Raw genomic sequence first — 22,395 nt, forward strand, 5'->3', positions numbered from 1 at the left:
GGGAGACTTTGACAAATAAGGGACCTGGGGAGGACAGAGGGGTCATGGAGGATACATGGGGTGGACAAGATGGATACAGAAGCAAGCTCTCGGGAAGGAAAAATTGAAAATTTGGAACGAGGGTTGGGCCTGGAGGTTGGGAGTTGAGTGGTTGTGGGGGGGGGAGTGGTTTAACGGGGGTAGAAAAGATCATGAGTTTGGATTGGGGATGATCTGAAATGGTTGTGAGCAGTTGTCTTGAAGACCTCAAGGAAAGAATGAGATTGAAGAGAATGTGGAAGTTGGTTTCACAGGCAGGAAAATCGAGGAATGAATGAGTGGAGGTGAGCAGTGGTTCCTGGTTTTGGGAGTTTCACCAGAAGGGGGTTGATAGTGGACCACATGCACCCTGCATAAATGTGGGGGGAGGGGAAGGTGACAAAGCATAGAATGAGCAGAGGGTGAAGGACCAGAAAGGAGGTGGTGGAAAACAGAAGGACCACCAACCTGTTTGCAATGGGAAGTGACCAAGTGCACTTTTAATTTACTGCAGAAAAGTATTATAAATTTGCTATGTGGTGGAAGTATTACATATTTATGTGCAGTACTCCATGTCATCTACAGGCAGGCAGCTGCTGCATCACTCTCACCTGATCTGGAATTGATTAGATGCCGGTTTGACAAATGGAACATGGTTTCGAACCCAAGAAAATTTCACAGCCTCACCTTGTTAATCTGGAAGAAGAGTTATCAAATGAATCCATCAATCAATGTTGATTAATGGTCAGCCACTCAGAGGTTCACTTTCTTGATCTTCTAGGCCTCACTGTCAGCAGCAATCTCTCTTGAGCTGACCATATATCAAAGGTGGTCTCCAATGCCATCCACATACTGAGCATACCTTGTCATTCTAAATAATTCCTCAAAAAATCATGACTCCTCACCACCTATAAGGCCTTTGTCCTTAGTACAATGTGGTATTACTCTCTCACCACATCTGTGTTTGTTGGATTCTGTGGAATCTAAAGCTTCAACGTTATCCGAATATTTCATGATGAGGCAAAAGCACAATGCCTGTTACTTTCATGCTGCAGATAGGTTGATGACCTCTCCTCTAGTCGAGCTTCCTCTGCTCTCCCAACCCTCCCCTGCTCTTCTACACCAAATAATACAATGCCATTATAATGGGGCTGCTTATAACGTCCTGTAATGTAGGGCTGAAGACCAGTCAATAATGACATCCAACGATGTCACAATGGAAGAGTGTGTCTTTTCAGTCGATTGGCTTTTGGCTGCAGCTAAAGGAATACACCTGAAGAGCCTGATCAGTTTCATTTTCTCCCTTAGAGGTGGGTCGTCCAGATCGAGGTCTGCATTTGGCATCATTGGTTTTTTGATATTTGCAAACCAATCTGCTGATAACATTCCGATGAGAGCCAGGTTGACATCAGATTTCACTGTAGGATATCCCAGCTTTGTTAATACCAATAATTTGCCATCTTTGAACTACACCAAGTCTTATATGGTCCAAAGTAACACATTCCACCAATGGAAGTACGCAATGATATCATTACCGTCTCCCCATACCTTGACCAGGTGGAAGTGGTTTTTCAACGTGATACCCCTACCATGCTGGGTGTACAAGAATGCCTTGGCCTAATGATGAATGGAAAGCACGGCCTGTGCTTTGAGTGTAGTTTAATTTATGTTTGACATAAACATACGATAGATAGTTTGGACTTCACGATAGATTTCACTATGGAGGTTTCACGATAGATAATTTGGATTAAATTCAATATTGTTTTTTTCCACAAACAGCATTACAGTATTTTGAAGGTGGGCTTAGCTTTTTGGCTTTCACTTTTTTCCAGTGCACCATCAGCATGGCTGGTCATAACCAAATGAGTAAGTGGTTCCAATGACGGTTCATCTGTAGTCATGAGGATATCATTTAGTGTTGATGTCTTTCAAGCACAATCGAACACAAGGGGTGATCAAGTCTGTGATCTTGAAATGTCATGCCATCGGGTAAGTAGAGCACCTGTCAGTATGTCAGCATCGTCCAGGGACAATTCAAAGTTTTCTCATAAAGAGAGATAGACCGTAAATGTATTGATTAAATATTTCTTTAATGATTGAGTTTATTGGTCAGATATTATATATATAGATATATATATATATATATATATATATATATATATATATATATATATATATATTTTTTTTTTTTTAATATGGTGGAATTTAACCCCCCCCCTCCTTCCCCCACTCCCTCCCTGTCTTCAATTTTTTTTTCTCTCCTCCATTACTCATTTTTTCTCCTCACATATTTCTCTTTCCATTCCTCCCACACTATATCCCCCCATTACTCTCCCCTATCATCCCACCTTCTCTTCCTTTCTTTAATTTTTCTCCCGAAGTTTAGCACCCCCTCCCTATTTCTCGGTGTGTACATAAGAACCAGACTGTCCTTTCATCCAGGTATAGCACTCATTATAATCTACTATCTTTGTAGTTATTTGTTTCATTATGCAGTAATTGTTTGGTTGTTTGTTTACTTTCCACATTACATGAAGTGTACGTTTGTGAAATGGATTCTCAGAAACAAAAATGCGTTTGAATATCATTTGAAACATTTACGGAACTTTTGACTCACCAAAGTATTCCAAGGTACAACCTGGTCCGAAGGCCAGGTGGAAATTGTGGTGAGTCCAAAAACAGGTCTTGGCACGTTGCAATTCCAAGGATCTCCAGAAGATTGCACGTATTTTATTTATTTGTTTATTTTTTTTCTATAGCAAGTCGAGGCTCGTGTAAGAGCGAATACACAGAAACGTATAACAAGGCAGGAGACGAGGGGTGGGAGAGGGAAGCACAAAATAGTGGGGAACAAAGTTTTCAGAATTTGGTCAATTTAATTGGAAGGGAAAGGAGGTGGGTAGGAAGTGAGACAGCCGGAAAGTAAATTATTTGCATATAGACAGGGTAAGAGTGAGACTTGCTAGCATTGAGTAAAATATTCCAGGTAATTTGCTGCTTCTTACATTTTCCACATCGGCACAGGTGGCTGTTGCTGCAGCCTGTCTGTCACCAGGTTGAGGATCTTTCCAGAGCAGGGTTGTCATCTACAAATTGCTACCAAAGAATTTCAAAGGAAGGGAATAATTAATTAGTTATCGAGACCACAAACAAGCTTGGTACGAGGACACTTCCTTGAGGTACACAAATCACCGTGGACAAAGCAAAATATGGTATGCTCTGGGTTTGCGGGAAAGGATTAGGGAGCATGGGCAGCAAGTGATAATTGAGACACTTGAACTCTTTCTCTGTCCTCACTTTTCTTCACAAACATGTTAGCAAGGGCGAAGATGCATGTGAGGTCATAAAAAAGTGATTCCGGTTATTGAAATTATACCTTTAAATCTGAAGCACTATTCTGAGACGAACTGTGCTTTTTTAACACATGTTTAGGTGTTCCAGAAGATTTACGAGTTGATGGGAGACACTGAAGAGATGAACAGCTTGCACGAACAACATGATGTGTTTAAGAGGGAACACGATGAACAGCTGGTGCAGTGGATTAACAGGTGAGGTTTTGTGTTAATAAATAAAAAATTGCAATTTCATTTACTGTGATGATGATGTGCATTCCATTTGTTCAACTTGCAAATAATTCTGATGTAGGTATGGTGAACAGATTCTCTCAATTTTCAATTTTCAGACAGCGAAGGAATTAGGTAAATTGCTTGGAGGACAAGCAACGTGCGGCGGCTATGTTTGTGTAGTTTAAGGTGAATAGACTTCGTGAAGTTCACGACGATATTTAAGAACTGCCATTGAGCCATGCCTAATGAAGGCACCATCGGGTCTCTCATGCCCAAAAATGCTTGTTTGCAACTGTTGCGCCTCACTATGTGGAATAAATCGCTGAGGACAAAATGATGCACAAGGCATCTCCTCAAAAGCTCTCAACATTTTTTTTGGAATCTCCTGTTGATGAAGCAGAATCACAAGGCCTGCTACTTGTTTGGTGTGTGTGTGTGTGTGTGTGTGTGTGTGTGTGTGTGTGTGTGTGTGTGTGTGTGTGTGTGTGTGCAGGAGACCTGATGATTGGACACTGTCATCTGGAGGTAGTGGCATCATATATGGCTGGGGACACAACCATCGTGGTCAGCTGGGGGGAGTTGAGGGCGCCAAGGTGAAACTTCCAACAGCTTGTGAAGCTTTGGCCGCAATGCGGCCTGTGCAGCTTGTGGGTGGTGAGCAAACTCTGTTTGCTGTCACGGCCGATGGCAAGGTGAATGGCAAAACATACTTGTGTTATGATAAAGTCTCTCAACTTCGATTCTTCTTTCACAATCTCATGATAACATATTTTAATATACAATTAAAATCACATGACGTGAACATTTTTTTTTACATTTGCTGCAGTTTGAAATGTTTTTTGTTTTTTTCCTGTTCTGTTTTTGACCAGCTGTTAATTCATTTTGTTAACTGATCTTTCATCATACTTTCAAGTTCCTTTGATGTGGAAGAACCTTTTGCATATATCGTTTGTATGTTTAACCTATCATATGCAGGTGTACGCCACTGGATACGGTGCAGGTGGACGATTAGGTATTGGGGGTACAGAGTCTGTTTCAACACCGACATTGCTCGAATCTGTCCAGCATGTTGTCATCCGGAAGGTGGCTGTAAACTCCGGTGGAAAGCACTGCCTTGCACTTTCTTCTGATGGGGAGGTCTTCTCATGGGGTGAAGCAGAGGATGGAAAGTTAGGTCATGGAAACCGCAGGTATGGCAGTGTCCTGGCTGTGTTGCAAAATTGGATGGCAAGTAGTGTGAAAGTGCAGATCCGGGGATTTAATCCCGTGTTGGATGCATGACTTGTACAACATGATGGAACAGATGTGGGTTTCAGAATGTGGAACAGAGTCCTCCCAGGTCTCGAAGTATTCATCTTCATTTCAGTAAGGAATCACGATTCATGGACTAAGCTGTAAAGTTTTCTTGTTTGCAAAATTTTGTTATGAGGGCTCTTTTCAAGATCGTCACTGAGCCCCGGACAGCTTCCAACCAGAGTTCGTTTGTAGTAATATTCCCAAGGATGTTTTGTAATATCTCCATGAGGTTCTTCTTTATCATTCCGATTGCCCCCATTTATCACTGGTACAATTTCGGCACTTTTCAGCTTTCAGGATCTTTTGACCTCATTTTTGAGGTCATGGTATTTGGTGATCTTTTTATTTTTGGAGACCAAGTCAAGGCTCGTGTAACAGCTAATACACAGAAACATGTAACTGGGCAGGAGACAAGAGGGGCTGGAGAGGGAAGCACAAAATAGTGGGGAATGAAGACAACAGTAGATCTGTGGAAGGGAGAGGGATGGGGCGGGGTTCATGGGGTAAACAAGATGGTATGACAGGGACTTTCAGGAAGGAAAACAGGGAATTTGAAGGAGGTGAGTTTGGGGTGGATTAACGGGGGTAGAAAAGATCGAGGATTTGGATGGGCGAAGATATGAGATGGTGGTGAACAGCTGTTTTGAAGGCTGAGAGGGGGCAGTGGGATTGAAGAGAGTGTGGGAGTTTGTTCCAGAGGCAGGAAAAAAAGAGGAATGAAAGAGTGAAGGTGAGCATTGCTTCTTGATTTTGCAGTTTCATCAGAAAAGGGTTTTTGGTGGACCTTGAGCACCCTGAGGAAATATAGGGGGGACAGATCACAGACAGAGTTGAGGGGGGGGGCAAAGCCAGAGAATTTATGGTAGAAGACAGAAAGACCACCGACCTGCCTCCGGTGATAGAGTAAGAGATCCAAAGACTCAGCTTCATCACGAAAGATACCAATGATCCTAAAAGCCTTGGTTTCCACAGCGAAAGTGATTACCTCCGCCACCGAGGGGGGATGGAGGTTATGTTGTCAACCGTTTCTCTGTCTGTCTGTGAGCAGGGTATCTCAAAAAGTTGTGGACAGGTTGGGTATGTGACGAGGATGAATTGATTCGATTTTGGTGAAGATCCAGATCCCGATCTGGAAACAAAATTTTTTTTAATTGATTCTTCACTCTTGAGAGATTGGTTCCAAAAATGATGAATAGCACGATATCTCAAAACGTTATGGATGTATTCAGACCAAACTTGGTGGACAGGTTGGGTTTGTCACAAGGACTAATTTATTTGATTTTGGTGAAGATCCAGATCTGGATCCAATAAAAAAAAATTTGTGATTCTTCACAATTGAGAGATGGGGCCAAAAATGATATACAATATAGCATAATATCTCAAAAAGTTGTGCACGGATTATGACAAAACTTGGTGGCTGAGTTGGTTAGGCGACAAGAACAAGCCGATTAGATTTGGGGTTAAAGTCCGGATGTAGACCCGGCCAATCGGTGGGGTACAAATCGTAAACTGTTCAGCCGGTAGAGGAACGCGATCTTCCGAGTGTCCTCGTTTATGTGTTGTTTTGGTCAAAATCGCTTGGGGGCAGGGCGCTCACTTAGGCCTACAACTGTTTTGAAGTTTTCTATCTTATACAAAGTTATGTATTTTGTGATTTAAAATTAATATCATTACAAAATCCTTTAAATGTTCATTGAATGCTAAATAGGAACTACTCCATTTTGTGACATCTGTTTATTAGATTACAAATGATGAAGCTGCATCTGCAAATACACAACAATATAACTGTTATTATCTTTACCAATGTCCGTGTTCATACATTGCTCTCTGAATGCATTCGTAATAGTCGGTATTCATTAATTATGATTGTTTGTGTGAAACAGGTTTCGATAATTATTTTGAAATAACAATGTATACGTGCGTGCAAATGTGTGCGGATGCAGCCCCTGTGACCGCCCACGTGTCATTGAGTCCTTGCGTGGTGTAGAGGTAGTGGATGTGGCAGCAGGTGGGGCACACAGTGGCTGTATCTCATCAGTTGGGGAGCTCTACACTTGGGGCAAGGGACGTTATGGTCGGCTCGGCCATGGAGACAGTGAAGATCAGTTGAAACCCAAACTTGTACGTTACTACTTCATCCTTGTGATTTTATCCCTTCCCTCTGAACTCCCACCCCACCCCTTCCCCTCCCTCCTACCACCCCCTCCCACACCACCCTCCTCCCTCCAAACTCACACAAACAAAATTATTTTACATCATGTAGCGGAATAGAAGTACAGAATTCAATTAAAATCAGACATCATACACAGCGACACATATCGGAAAATTACTTTCCACCACGTATTTTTTTTTTAATGATTTTACACATTTGGTGACATACCTCGCACGGAGGAAATCATGGCGGTGTTATAAGCTGCAACGGAACTGAAATGGGAGTCAAATAGCGGAATCAAAGTATTCAATTAAAGCCAAATACGTCATACGCAGCAACGCCTTCTCCAAAATTATTTTGCACTTTTTTTTTGCCTGTGAATTCAGGCCCCCCTAACAAGCGGACACCAACGTTGTCAGACGGAATGAAAACCCCTCATTCTTGTTCCAAAAACAGCTAAAATTGATGAAAAAGCGGCCGAAATTGAAACCAACACAGTAATTACGGTCGCAATAGCAAATATAACCGAAACCAACACGTTTATTCTACACGTAAGAACGGTCGTGACGGACACAAGAACGGTCAATCCCGAAATAGATTGGTGGGGAACGGAAGCAACATCGCTTATTTCCTTCGCGAAACGGCGGAGACCGAAGCAAAAGCGATTCATTCCGGTTACCATAACGTGGAAAACATGGCGGCTTGAAAAGTTCTTGAAGTTATGGTAAGTTAACTTTAACATAGTCTGCCTTGAATATATCATGTCTGTTAATGAAAACCCGTTTGTGGTACGGGATATTATACAAGCAGCGATAAATGCGCCCGCTTGACGTAATGTGTGGCTCACATTTCGTGTAATTCGTGCCCCCTTGCTGCAGCGATCAGTGACGATTGATCGTTTATATTTGCAAGAGGTAAAATTTGATAGTAATAATAAATTGCAAATTCCAATAAAATAATAAAGTTAATATGAAGTAAAAACTGTAAAAAGATCCCATACACGATCCCCTATGTTGAACTGGGCATACACAACTAGTGATCCTTCACTCGGGGCTTGAAATACAGGCAAACCAAACATTATCATCACAACAAAATTCGGTTTAATAAATTGTTAAAACTACATCAGGTACTACCCACTATATATTATCTATATTACATTTATGTTCGAGGCACAAGCACTAAAAATTTACATACTGTAACAGGTCGTTCTACTGCATCCGCCATCTTGTTCGCACTACAGTAACCGGAATGAATCGCGTTTGTTTCGCTCTCGGACATTTCGCGACAGAAATAACCAATCTTGCTTCCGTTCCCCACCAATCTATTTCGGGATTGACCGTTCTTGTGTCCGTCACGACCGTTCTTGTGTGTAGAATAAACGTGTTGGTTTCGGTTATATTTGCTTTTGCGACCGTAATTACTGTGTTGGTTTCAATTTCGGCCGCTTTTTCCTCAATTTTAGCTGTTTTTGTAACAAGAATTACGGGTTTTCATTCCGTCTGACAACGTTGGCGTCCGTTTGTTAGGGGGGCCTGGAATTACCACGTACTATAGCGTGTGACTCAGCGAACACACACACACACACACACACACACACACACACACACACACACACACACACACACACACACACACACACGCACACCTTCTCTTTTATTATTATTTTTGCCTGTGAATTAACACTAATGTAGCGCAGGTGACTGAACTGTGTACGTATTACCATATCGCTCACTCGGCACTGCCACATCGTAAAAATACATGTGAACACCATGGGGAACGCAGGTCTCTTAAAATACCGCCTGTCGCGAGAAAATTCCACTGTCACGAGCAACTGCCACCCTTCGCATATCGGAATTTTTTTTTAATATGGAGAATGAGGGATCACTGAATATGGAGAATGAGGGACCTTCTCCTCCTTCTTCTTCCTTTTAAGTTTTATGGCGTTTTTAGAGCCACGAGGCCCATGAACAAAGGAGCCTTTAGCTCATCCATAATACTAGATGGATTTCCTGCTGTTTTAAAAATCTCTGAACCGCCTTCCAGAGTCGGGAATGCCTCTGGTTCAAATAGCCAAAAATGTTTGTCAGATCCAACACCCCAAACACCACCTCTTTAATTCTTTGAAATAGATTCAATCTGGGTACGTCATATATAGAAGGAATTTTAAAAACAGGTTGTTCAAGCCTTTTGGTTTCCTACAAGTACCGCAGGTCCCTGTAGAATGGCACCCTATCCTATGGAGGTATGAATTAAGATGAAAGTCCAGATTGACCCTTGACAGCTTTGCAATAAATACACTTAGTTATAAGAATCACCAATTTCTTAACATTTTCAGATTTCACTCCAGATATTGACACTTGTTCAGTCCACAAAATCTGATCCTCAAATCTGAAACCAGATTTTGATTAGATACTTTAATTAGTACATGAGAAGTCATCGTGGTTCCAAGGCAAGGCATTTTTGAGCATGCCGCCCAAAATGGCGGCTGAAGAACCCAGTGATGTGATATAAAGCTGACCAAGATGGTGAGCCGCCATTTTGGTAACTTTTTTTTTGTCATCAGCATCCCCGAGATTACTCTTCATTCCTCTCTTTCGTTTTCTATCTCTCTAAGGAGGTGTGAATTCTTTCAGAGATTTTTCTGTAAGACTCGCTTGGCTGCACCTGGATGGGTTTGAAGGTTGTGGAGTAGCGGCTGAAACCCAAATCCTGTCCAGGTTCCTCCTGATGACTCCATCTTTACTCTTTACTTCTTCAGGTTCCTTCTTGGTCATCTGTTTGATTATGTTTGTTCCATATCCTGATTTTGTGTGGACTGTGCTTCTCTGCTGATGGACCTCTGTTAGCTTTTACATGTTGCTGCGTTTGAGCCTGGGGTGCAACTGCTGAAATCTATCTGTCTGTGTTCTTCCTGACATCTTTGTTCTTTGTTCCTTTCACATTTCTTTCTTTAAAAATTGCATAATTCTCTTTATTCATTCTAATTCTTGCTTTTTCTTCTCTTTCATCTCTTTTACTCTCTGTTCCTCGCTTTCGTTATCTCTCCAAAGAGAATTGAATTCTTGCAGAAATTTTTCTGTGAGGCTCACTTGGTTGCGCCTGGATGGGTTTGAGGGTTGTGGAGTAGCAGTAGAAACCCAAATCCTATCTAGGTTCCTCCTGATGACTCCATCTTTGCTCCTTACTTCTTCGGGTTCCTTCTTAGTCTTCCGTTTCATTATCTTCAAAAGGGGTGTTTTAATCAACCCAAACACCCAATTTTCAGTCATGCACTACCTTGAAATTCCCTTCGTATGCATGCAAAGTTTTGGGCCGCTCGGTTTCATGGTTTCGGAGTTACGTGGAGACACACGCACACACCAACACATTGACATTTATTATTGTAGATTCCAAAGTGCAGCAAGTGCATCAATCAGGATTATTCTGCATCTGTTTTTTCCAAGCAATGCACATAAGGCATAGCACAATGTCCCCTTTTTGTCATTTCACTTCCTGCATAGGTGGATGGACTGAAGGGAAACAGGGTGATCGATGTAGCTTGTGGTAGTGGAGATGCACAGACGCTCTGTCTAACAGATGATGACTGTGTGTGGTCATGGGGTGATGGAGATTATGGCAAGCTTGGCAGAGGGGGCAGCGATGGCTGTAAGGTGCCACAAAAGGTACGCACCATGCGCTCTCACGTTTGTTCTCTTCTCATTTCATTCCAACATTTTAAAAATCGGTTCTTGTCGACCAAGAACCAGATAAGAATACTGATTATAATATCCTCATCAAGGCTAACGACATTTTTTGGAAAATAAATTTGGATATATGATAAAAATGATTTGAAGGAATTTGCTTTTTGAAATGTCATTCCTCACGATAATATATTTTTTTGTAATTCTCAGTAAATGGTCAAAGCTGTCTTAACCTGTTAAGGTCCGTCCTCCACCCCTCGCCCCCCCTCCCCTTCCACAAATTTCTCCCTCTTTTTTTGATTGGGGGTATTCTGGGAAGTGCTGTCCTTTCCTAGTTAACATTTTTGTGTCCATCACAAGTTTCCCTACAAGCATAAACAGTCAACACATTGTGAAGACTACCAGATCACATGTCGACCAGCCCAGACAAGGCAGACAGATTAACCTTTCCTTCAAGGTCATTAACAAGTCAGCTGGGTTCTTACCGACAATCCAATTGTGACATATTTCTATTATTAGTGTTGGTTTTTTGAAGTTTGGACTTGTTTATACTAATACCTATTAATACAACCTCTGTTATATCAGCATAGTACTCTCACCACAAGGCCAACACCATGTTTTGATATTGCCAAGAATGGAATCAACTTGTGTTTGTTATTTCTCTCCTTTGCAGTTAAAAGTTGATGAATCTTGTACACAAAGTGTATAGTGACAGTATTATTTGTTTAAATAAGTTCAGTTTCGTATTAACAATTATGTCAAAACTATTATGGAGCTTTTGGGTTGCTTCCAAGACTAAGAAAGGATATAACTTATAAACAGCTTTTAATCATTCCTTATTGATGTCTCCAATCTTGATCTCGCTTAAATGTCCTGTATGGCTCAAAGTCCTCGGGCTTAGTTGAATGCATTATCTAAAAGTTTTCAGTTGGAATCGTAGAAACCAATTTGCAGGGCAGATAATACCCAAGGGCGAAAAGGAGGTGATTGGGAGACTGCCTGCTAATTGTTCTCAGAGCAGTGAGTCTCCCTTTGATTTGTATTCTGCGTGGCATGCTAAGTATGCATGTAGACTTCTAACCCTTGTAACCTCTGGCTCACTGCTTCCTTTCTCAGATCGAGTCGCTGACCGGACTCGGTGTGATTAAAGTGGAGTGCGGCTCTCAATTCTCTGTGGCACTCAGCAAGTCGGGTGCTGTATTCACCTGGTGCGTGGTGTTAATTACTACATTTCACACATACTTGCAGAATGTTGTTCATGAGAGCAGAAGAGCCGGTTACGGACATAATTGCATGCAAATGGCTTCTGTCACCATGATAGCATTTTGTTGGGTCAAATGTCATCATGCTAAGGTGTGAGTGGAATATTGTACAACGGTGTACTTTTACATTTCCATCATGTTGCTGGACATCAAAGTCTTAATTTATGCCATGACAAATCGTGGAATGATTTAGACTCGCAACTGCTACACGAGATTGAATTCAGGCCTCGATGGAAATGTTTCCTGCTTTTGGTTGCTTATCTTTCTGTACAGGGGAAAGGGGGACTACCATCGTCTGGGTCATGGATCGGATGACCATGTTCGGCGGCCAAGGCAGGTGCAAGCTCTGCAGGGCAGAAAAGTGATTGCAATTGCCACTGGTTCACTGCATTGTGTTTGCTGCACAGAGGATGGTGAGTGGCACTTTTCCCTTACTCAGGTGGGCTGAAGGATATTTTTCCCCCTCCTGCATGGGGAGTGTACTCGTACTCATGTACCATGCTTCTGACAGAGCGTAAGTTCTGCTGAAGCTGTTTCTTTGGCAGTTCACTGGATGGGTCACCACGGCAACGCAGGATAATCGACTGAGAACGCGGGAATTTGTAACTTGGCCAGTGTGCCAGCAATAACTCGCCTATTCTTCTCAAAGGACCACTTGGAATCTTTAATGTCTACCAACTAATGCCAGCCAACGGGACACCCAGTTTAAGATCCATCCGAGAGACAGCACAGACTGCCTGAAAAACACCAGGATGGCAGTTTATAGCTGGGCTGGGATTCAAACCCAGGGTAGACAGCTCAGAGGGGAGTGCTCATACCTCTAAGCTATCCTGCCAACCCTGGATGTCAGCAATGTTACATTTTCAGATGCTACGGGTACAGTGCCTTCAGAAAGTATTCACACCCCTTGACTTTGTCACATTTTATTGTTACAGGCTGAATTTAAAATGGATTGAATTTAAATTTTTTGTCACCCACACACAAAATACCCCATAATGACAAAGTGAAAATATGTTTTTAGAATTTTTTTTTGTGGGGGCCGAAAACACTTCCCCACACCCACGAAGGAACGGGGTCATGGATCATTTAATATTTCCTTTCACGTAGCTACAATGGCTTGTATATACGAGAGAGACCGTCATGGTCACCTGTACAACTCACAATTCCATGAAACTTGCAGAAACCCTGTGGAATTGCAACTGTCAAGTGACCATGAGACTCAAAACCTAGAGATAGCAAAACCAACTTCACACATGGAGAGAGCGGCCAACGGGGCTTGAACTCAGGACCCTCTGATCCCAAGCCGCCACCCTAACCACTGAGTCAACACCAGGCTAGGAACGTCGGTGAACAGCAATCTTCAAGTCTTTCTACAGATTCTCAATGGGTTTCAAGTCTGGGGTTTGGCTGGGCCATGCAAGGACTTTCATGTTCTTGTTCTGAAGCCATTCCAGTGTTGCTTTGGCTGTATGCTTGGGGTCATTGTCCTGTTCGAATGTAAATCTTCACCACAGTCTAAGGTCTTTTGCACTCTGAGACAGGTTCTCCTCAAGGATTTGCCTGTATTTAGCTCCATTCACTCTTCCCTCTATCCTTACAAGTCTCCCAGTCCATGCCGCTGAAAAGCATCCCCATAGTATGATGCTGCCACCACCATGCTTCACGGTAGAGATGCGGTTCGATGAGTGATGAGCTGTGCTCGGTTTCTGCCAGATGTATCACTTTCCATTCAGGCCAAAGAGTTCAATCTTCATCTCATCAGACCACAGAATCTTTTGCCTCATGCTCTCAGAGTCTTTCATGTGCCTTTTTGCAGGGCAGGTGTGTTGTCATGTGCCTTTTTCTCAGGAGTGGCTTCCATCTGTTCACTCTCCCATAAAGCCTAGATTTGTGAAGTGCTGCAGAGACTGTTGTCCTTCCGGCAGGTTCTCCCATCTCAGCCAAGGAACTCTGTAGTTCTATCAGAGTAGTCATTGGGTACCTGATCACCTCCCTGACCAAGGTCCTTCTTGCCCGGTTGCTCAATTTAGTCGGACCGCCAGCTCTAGGAAGCATGTGGGTCGTTCCATATTCTTTCCATTTCCTAATGATGGAGCTCATTGTACTCTTGGGAACTTTCCACACTCTAGAAATTGTTTTATGCCCTTCACTAGATCTATGCTTCCTCGCAATTCTATCTCAGAGTTCTCTGGACAGTTCCTTGGACTTCATGGTGGAGTTTCTGCTCTGACATGCACTGTCAACTGTGGGGCCTTATATAGAAAGGTGTGTTTCTTTTATAAATCGTGTCCAATCATTTGAATTGGCCACAGGTGGACTCCGATCAAGTTGTGGAGACATCTCAAGGATGATCAAAGGAAATTGGATGCACCTGAGCTCAATTTGGAGTGTCATAGCAAAGCGATTGAATACTTATTGATGCAGACATTTCAGCTTTTAATTTTTAATTAATTTGTAAAAAGTTCTGTAAACCTGTTTTCACTTTATCATAATGGGATAATTTGTGTTGATCAATGACAAAAATAATCTCAATTTAATCCATTTTAAATTCAGCCTGAAACACAATGAAATGTGAAATAGTCAAGGGGTGGGAATACTTTCTGAAGGCACTGTACTGTACATCCCATATACTTCCTGAAGCATTTCTCTGAGGGCATTAAAAGTTCAATGAATCATCCACTGGAACTACATTTAGACCAGATCAAGCGAGAGGCATATTCATCTCAAGGCCAGGCTAACCCCTCCTACTTTGGAGGTCATAAGAATTATTTACTCGCATTTGAATCGAAAATTTGACTGACATGATAATTCTCAAAAGACTGTTATTTCCAGAATATTTGAATCAAAATCCTTCATCGTGCTGCCTTCAGCAGGATTTGAAACCACAACCTCTGGGATGTCAGTCCACGATTTTAAATTTTTCAGTCACCACCAACCTCAGCAAAATCTTGCTTGTAGTTTCACTAAAAATTAGTGATCAGCATTGAAAAATGGCAGTCACCGTGCCAAGGAGACTTGTCCATTTGCATGGAATATTTCAATATATATTTTTTAACAATGACCATTAAAGTTGAATATTATTTATTATTTTTCTTTCTCATCAGGTGAAGTGTACACATGGGGTGACAACGATGAAGGTCAACTTGGTGATGGCACCACTAATGCCATTCAGCGTCCCCGTCTGGTTGCTGCTTTGCAAGGGAAGCAGATTAACCGCGTGGCTTGTGGGTCAGCCCACAGCCTTGCTTGGTCCACGAGCAAACCGGCACATGCTGGGCAACTGCCCGTACAGGTCAGCTTGTCACCTATTCCAGCACTTCCTTTATGCAGATGTTTATACAACATAATGTAAACACAGCTTGATGTTTTTTTTACCAATGCATCCCTGCACTGAATTTCTATGACAATACCTATCCTTGACACAGACTCGTGTCTCAGACGGCAACCAAACAAATGCATAGTGGGGAGTAAATGGCCGAGAATGCATGTCTGCAAGCAGACAATGAATTTTTGATGTGAGGTGTGCATTGGGGGAATCGGAAGAGAGCTTATATTCTAAGGGGGGCTGGGGGGGGGGACATAAAACTAACGATCCACACAAACACATGCATGCCAATGCATAACACCTTCCTGACTATGTTCACATAATGCTTGGTGTCGTTTATAGATTGTGATATCCTGTGTATTTATCGCTCCTATAGCTAGATCACTTCTATAACGAATGCAAATTTATGGTTCTATTACTTTTCCCATGGTACTTCACGACTGCCAGGAAGAGTCTGGATTTAATCGCCTTCTGACCTGACTTGCGATTTCATCATTTCTGTTCCTTAGGCTCACAACATAGCTCAGTTGGTAGCATGCTCGCCATTGAGCTGTCTACTCTGCGATTGATCTCTGTAAGGATCAAACATGACTATCAAAACTCTGTTCTTACACTGTGGCAGCAAGGAGGTCTGTTTCTCGGAGCTTGTTTTCAGATTGCGATAGAAAGCCAGCCATCTCCCATCTCTGTGTTGGTTTTGTTGACATGAAAGACGCCATATATTTTGAAAATCAAGTCAGTGTGTGCCGTTACATTTCCTAAAATCCATACCAGTAGATGCACAAGGGATGTAGATGTAAAGCTAGATTACGTTAATCATAAGAAACTGGTTCAGAGGAGGCCCCAATTAAAGGGGCAATCACTTGTGCATTTTCTGGGTCATTTATTCTATCTCCTACAGCTGCATATTTAGTCTTCATCAACAGCTTTTTCACTTCTGTGACACTGGTGAGGCAATTTTATTCATACTTCCAGGTTCCGATGGAGTATAGCCACCTGCAAGAACTACCAATTGTGGCATTACGGAACCGCCTCATCCTGCTGCAGACTTTTTCGGATCTTTTCTGTCCTTGCATCAGTATGTTCAACCTGGAATCACGGCCTAGTGATGAACCAGGGCAGAGCCCACTTGTTGGCCTTGACATGCTGCGTGGAATCCTCATATCATCAGGCAAGGTAATAACTCTCACTTGATTGATGGGCATCACTTAATGTTGGGAATGAGTGATTATTGAAGGACTTAACATTGTAGTCTCTATTTTTACAATATCTGTCTTTTGAGCACCGAGACCTCAACCAATTTGAACAAGAACTCTTCAATGTTGGTTTAATTTGTGTGTTGTCCTGCTATTATTATTGTTACTAGTGCGTGACCGTACGTGCGTGGCCATACGTGCGTGGCTGTATGTGCAAAAAAATATATAAAAAAAATTGTGACGTCATATTGTGACGTCATAGCACCGTGTCCTGTCATTGGTTTGGTAAATAAATGGCCATAACTTGGGAAACAGCTGAAACAGATGAAGAAGAACAATATCAAACCTTCAAAAGGCACATACTCAGGTCCCCAGCGTCAATTGTGACGTCATATCAAACGAAGAAGAAGAATTGTAACATCAATTGTGACGTCATAGCACCGTCTCCTGTCATTGCTTTGGTAAATAAATGGCCATAACTTGGGAACCACTTGTCCGATTAGTATCAAACCTTGAAAAGGCACATCCACAGGACCCCAGCAATATACCTGGCAAGTTTCAATTAGATCGGACCAGTGGTTGTCGAGAAACAGCGGTCGCAGACACACAGACACACACACAGAGATTGCTGGAATTATAAATACGTGCATGCCCGTACGTGCGTGGCCGTACGTGCAAAAAATAAAAACTTTCAAACCGCGTGCCAGAAACAACAACCACACAGGCCGTTCCTTCGCTCTCACGTGCCCGTACGTGCGGGCCCGTACATGCGTGGCTGTACGTGCAAAAAATAATAATATAATAATATAAAATAAACTTTCAAACCGCGTGCCAGAAACAACAACCACACAGGCCGTTCCTTCGCTCTCGCGTGCCCGTAAGTGCTTGGCTGTTGGTGCAAAAAAAACAAACTTTTTTTGTGACATCATATTGTGACGTCATAGCACCGTGTCCTGTCATTGGTCTGGTAAATAAATGGCCATAACTTGGGAAACAGCTGAAACAGATGAAGAAGAACGATATCAAACCTTCAAAAGGCACATACTAAGGTCCCCAGCGTCAATTGTGACGTCATATCATACGAAGAAGAATAATTGTAACATCAATTGTGACGTCATAGCACCTTGTCCTGTCATTGCTTTGGTAAATAAATGGCCATAACTTGGGAACCACTTGTCCGATTAATATCAAACCTTGAAAAGACACATCCACAGGACCCCAGCAATATACCTGGCAAGTTTCAATTAGATCGGACCAGTGTTTGTCGAGAAACAGCGGTCGCAGACACACAGACACACACACACACACACACAGATTGCTGGAATTATAAATACGTGCGGGCCCGTAGGTGCATGCCCGTAGGTGCGTGTCCATACGTGTGTGGCCATACGTGCAAAAATTAAAAACAACTTTCAAACCGCGTGCCAGAAACAACAACCACACAGGCCGTTCATTCGCTCTCGCGTGCCTGTACGTGCGGGGCCACACGTGCAAAAAAATGTTAAAATTTCAAACCTCGTGCCAGAAACAACAACCACACAGGCCGTTCCTTCGCTCTCGCGTGCCCATATGTGCGGGCCCGTATGTGCGTGGCCGTACGTGCGTGGCCGTACATCCAAAAAATAATAATAATAAAAATTAACTTTCAAAACGCGTGCCAGAAATAGCAACCACACAGGCCGTTCCTTCGCTCTCGCGTGCCCGTACGTGCGGGCCCGTATGTGCGTGGCCGTACGTGCGTGGCCGTACGTGCAAAAATAAACTTTCAAAACGCGTGCCAGAAACAGCAACCACACAGGCCGTTCCTTCCCTCTCGCGTGCCCGTATGTGCGTGGCCGTACGTGCAAAAAATAAACTTTCAAAACGCGTGCCAGAAACAGCAACCACACAGGCCGTTCCTTCCCTCTCGCGTGGCCGTACGTGCAAAAAAAACAAAAAACTTTCAAACCACGTGCCAGAAACAACAACCACACAGGCCGTTCCTTCGCTCTCGCGTACCCGTACGTGCGGGCCCGTATGTGCGTGGCCGTACGTGCGTGGCCGTACATGCAAAAAATAATAATAAAAATAAACTTTCAAAACGCGTGCCAGAAACAGCAACCACACAGGCCGTTCCTTTGCTCTCGCGTGGCCGTACGTGCAAAAAAAACAAAAAACTTTCAAACCACGTGCCAGAAACAACAACCACACAGGCCGTTCCTTCGCTCTCGCGTGCCCGTACGTGCGTGCCCATACGTGCAAAAAAATAATAATAAATAAAATAAAATAAACTTTCAAACCGCGTGCCAGAAACAACAACCACACAGGCCGTTCCTTCGCTCTCGCGTGCCCGTACGTGCGGGCCCGTATGTGCGTGGCCGTACGTGCAAAAAATAAACTTTCAAAACGCGTGCCAGAAACAGCAACCACACAGGCCGTTCCTTCCCTCTCGCGTGCCCGTATGTGCGTGGCCGTACGTGCAAAAAATAAACTTTCAAAACGCGTGCCAGAAACAGCAACCACACAGGCCGTTCCTTCCCTCTCGCGTGGCCGTACGTGCAAAAAAAACAAAAAACTTTCAAACCACGTGCCAGAAACAACAACCACACAGGCCGTTCCTTCGCTCTCGCGTACCCGTACGTGCGGGCCCGTATGTGCGTGGCCGTACGTGCGTGGCCGTACATGCAAAAAATAATAATAATAAAAATAAACTTTCAAAACGTGTGCCAGAAACAGCAACCACACAGGCCGTTCCTTCGCTCTCGCGTGGCCGTACGTGCAAAAAAAACAAAAAACTTTCAAACCACGTGCCAGAAACAACAACCACACAGGCCGTTCCTTCGCTCTTGCGTGCCCGTACGTGCGTGCCCATACGTGCAAAAAAATAATAAATAAAATAAAATAAACTTTCAAACCGCGTGCCAGAAACAACAACTACACAGGCCGTTCCTTCGCTCTCGCGTGCCCGTACGTGCGTGGCCGTACGTGCAAAAAAAGAAGAAGAAGAATTGTGACGCCAATCGTGATGTCATAGCACCGTGTACTGTCATTAGTTTGGTGAATAAATGGCCATAACTTGGGAACCACTTGTCCGATGAATATCAGACCTTGAAAAGGCACATCCACAGGGCCCCAGCAATATACCTGGCAAGTTTCAATTAGATCGGACCAGCGGTTGTCGAGAAACAGCGGTCGCAGACAGACACACAGAAACACAGAGATTGCTGGAATTATAGATAGATGATTTATTGCCAAGACAGTATCCAGGGTAAACCTAATAATGTTCTGATTTCTCATGGGTATTTGAGTCATTCAGATATGACCTTTTCTGTTATATTCTTTGCCTCTCATGTTGCCTTGCTGTAGATTTCCTTCCAAGTCAATAAGTGAACCGTGTGATTAATCTCCATTGGCAAATTTCATTTGAGTTATCACTCGTATGATTTACTGTAGTGCCGTCCTTAAATGTCGTTGTGATTTTCATCTTCAAATTAATGAAAGGAAATGTTTCTTTTTGTACTCGTTTTAAAATCCACCCATTGTACATTTTGCATTGGCAAATTAACGTCTTAATTTGGGATCTTAATTTGCCTTGTTGGGGTCCTTTATTCCTTTTCTCTTCTGAAAAATAAATTTTCACAAAGTAGCACACATGTCACTTGGCTGTTACACATGGTTATAAACGTGTCTTTTACATCTGTTTCCGGGCGGTGTTTCATATGACCAATCGGTGATCGCTAATCGCTTGCCAAGCCAGCTGTTCCTTATCAACCGTTTTGTTGGAGTGCTTGCTTGAGTGCTAAAGCCATTTGTCAAGTGCTCTACAATCTGCTTGCTTGTTCGTTTGCAAGGCATGGCTGTGCATGGCAAAATATTTGCACTGTCACTGAATATATCGATTGATCATACAAAGTTCAGCCTGAAGTTCAGTTCAGGCCCCACTCATCTGGTTTGGGCCCCGCATTGTTCTCCGGTGCCTCAGGCATTGGCTGGCTCACTGTAAATGTGCAATTTTATTTTACACGACATTCCCCCTTTTTGTACAATCTACTTTCATGATACGACCCATCACTTCGACATAGATAGATACATATCAAAATTACACGTTTAGTTTTTTTTTGAAGTTTCTTCAATCCTTTTGTTGGAGTGCATGCTTGAGTGCTTAAGCCATTTGGTGATCGTTCTACAAGCCTCGATCTTTACAAGCTTCCATGATGATACCACGGCTCGGTTCTCTGTGGGGACAACTCCGTAGTTAGGAAGTCAAAATAAATTGGAGGATTACAATGAGTAAAAAATGTTTTCAGTTGTTTCAAAGCAATGAATCGCCACATCACAGCAAGGTCGCCAAGAGGTACGCTCGCTTGTTATAAGCTGTCTCGCCTGGGTTTGAATCCTGACACAGCTATAAACTGTCATCCCATTGTTTCACAGGCAGGGTGATTCATCAATGTGTGTGCTCTCTCTCGGATGGACATTAAACTGGGAATCACATCTGCCTGAACCCCCCCCCCCTTCCCCTCTCTTCCCCCACCCCTCTCTCTCACCACTCTCCCCCTCTCTCTCCATCCTCTCGCTCCCCTTCTTCTCTCTCCCACCCCTCCCCCTCCTCCCATCACTCGCCACCATTGTTCAGGGGACTGGAAAGGAATGACAGTTTTGTTTTGAACTTAAAACGGCTTCCCCAGAGTGTAGCATGTACGAATCCCATTCAGAATGGGCTGACCGGAAGGATGCAAAGGTCGCTGGATGTGCGAACATGTATGCACACAGGCAGGCCTTTGCCAGGTCGATAGCATGGGTTTTAAATGCCCCTGCCCGGTTTTATGTAGAATACCTGTCTGTTAAAAAGAAAATGTTGCTGTTTGGGCATGTTTTATCACCCTTCCCTTCCCTTCCCCCATGCTACCTTCCCTTCCCCCATGTCACCTTCCCTTCCCCTCACATTTCCATCATTTCCCTTTCCCTCATGCTGCCTTTGCTTCACCTCCCCACACACTGCCTTCCCCTCCCCATCGCATTGCCTTCCCTTCAACTCTGCGCATACCACCTTCACTTCCCCTCACGCTGCCTTCCCTTTCCCTCACATGGCTTTCCCTTCCCTTCCCTTCATGCAGCCTTTCCTCCCCCTCCCCTCACGCTTTCCTCCTCCCAAAGCCCCTTCCCTCTCCATCCCCCACGGACATCCCTGGGTGGTCTCCGCTTGCTTTATTTATGTGCTGTTTTAATGTACCCCTTTTCGTTCAATCCTGCACTACCCCCTCCCCTCTTTCTCCACAAGTCCCACTACCAAACACAAGTTGAGAACCCTTCCCCCCATTTCCCCCTCAAGTCCCCGTACTGCAAATTCAAAACCCCTCCCCTCCCTGACCCCCCTTCCACACTCTTCCCCCCTTACAAGCTCCCCCTTCCCACCCCTCCTCGCTCCCCCTCCATCCTCACTCCCCCATCCTTTCTCGCTCCTCCCCCTCCCTCCTCTCTCACTCCCCTCCATCTTCTCTCTCTTCTCTTTCCCTCCCCTTTCCCTCCCTACCTCCTTTCTGCCTCCTCTCCCCTCTCCCCTCCCTCCTCTCTCCCTCCCCTTCCTCCTCTCTCCCTCCCCTTCCTCCTCTCTCCCTCCCCTTCCTCCTCTCTCTCCCTCCCCTTCCTCCTCTCTCTCCCTCCCCTTCCTCCTCTCTCTCCCTCCCCTTCCTCCTCTCTCTCCCTCCCCTTCCTCCTCCCTCTCTCTCACTCAATTCCTGACACAATTATAAATGTCATCCCAGGGGTTCACAGGCAGGGTGATTCTTTATCTCTTTGCTGATGACTCCACCCTCTGCGTACTCTCTCTCATCCCTCTGATTGGTAGGCAGCAGCTTCACTCTTTGCAGACCTGGATAAAATCACAATCTGGTCAAACACATGGAACATGTCTTTCAATC

General features: G+C 43.7%; 1 protein-coding gene across 2 annotated transcripts in view; it reads left to right on the forward strand.

Moving 5' to 3' along the window:
- HERC2 (HECT and RLD domain containing E3 ubiquitin protein ligase 2) overlaps positions 1–22,395 on the forward strand; it is a 600,800-nt gene that overhangs the window by 536,793 nt on the left and 41,612 nt on the right. For both annotated transcript variants that reach the window (XM_085851823.1, XM_085851824.1), the window contains exons 77-85: positions 3,451–3,566; positions 4,078–4,276; positions 4,560–4,774; positions 6,824–7,001; positions 10,533–10,694; positions 11,829–11,920; positions 12,248–12,387; positions 15,079–15,266; positions 16,275–16,475. In XM_085851823.1, coding sequence (XP_085707949.1) covers positions 3,451–3,566; positions 4,078–4,276; positions 4,560–4,774; positions 6,824–7,001; positions 10,533–10,694; positions 11,829–11,920; positions 12,248–12,387; positions 15,079–15,266; positions 16,275–16,475 — 1,491 coding nt within the window. The remainder of the gene's footprint in view (positions 1–3,450; positions 3,567–4,077; positions 4,277–4,559; positions 4,775–6,823; positions 7,002–10,532; positions 10,695–11,828; positions 11,921–12,247; positions 12,388–15,078; positions 15,267–16,274; positions 16,476–22,395) is intronic.

The sequence above is a fragment of the Eptatretus burgeri genome, chromosome 13, assembly GCF_056783735.1.
Source record: "Eptatretus burgeri isolate ZD-2024b chromosome 13, Ebu_testis_v1, whole genome shotgun sequence".
NCBI classification, from domain to species: Eukaryota; Metazoa; Chordata; class Myxini; order Myxiniformes; family Myxinidae; genus Eptatretus; species Eptatretus burgeri.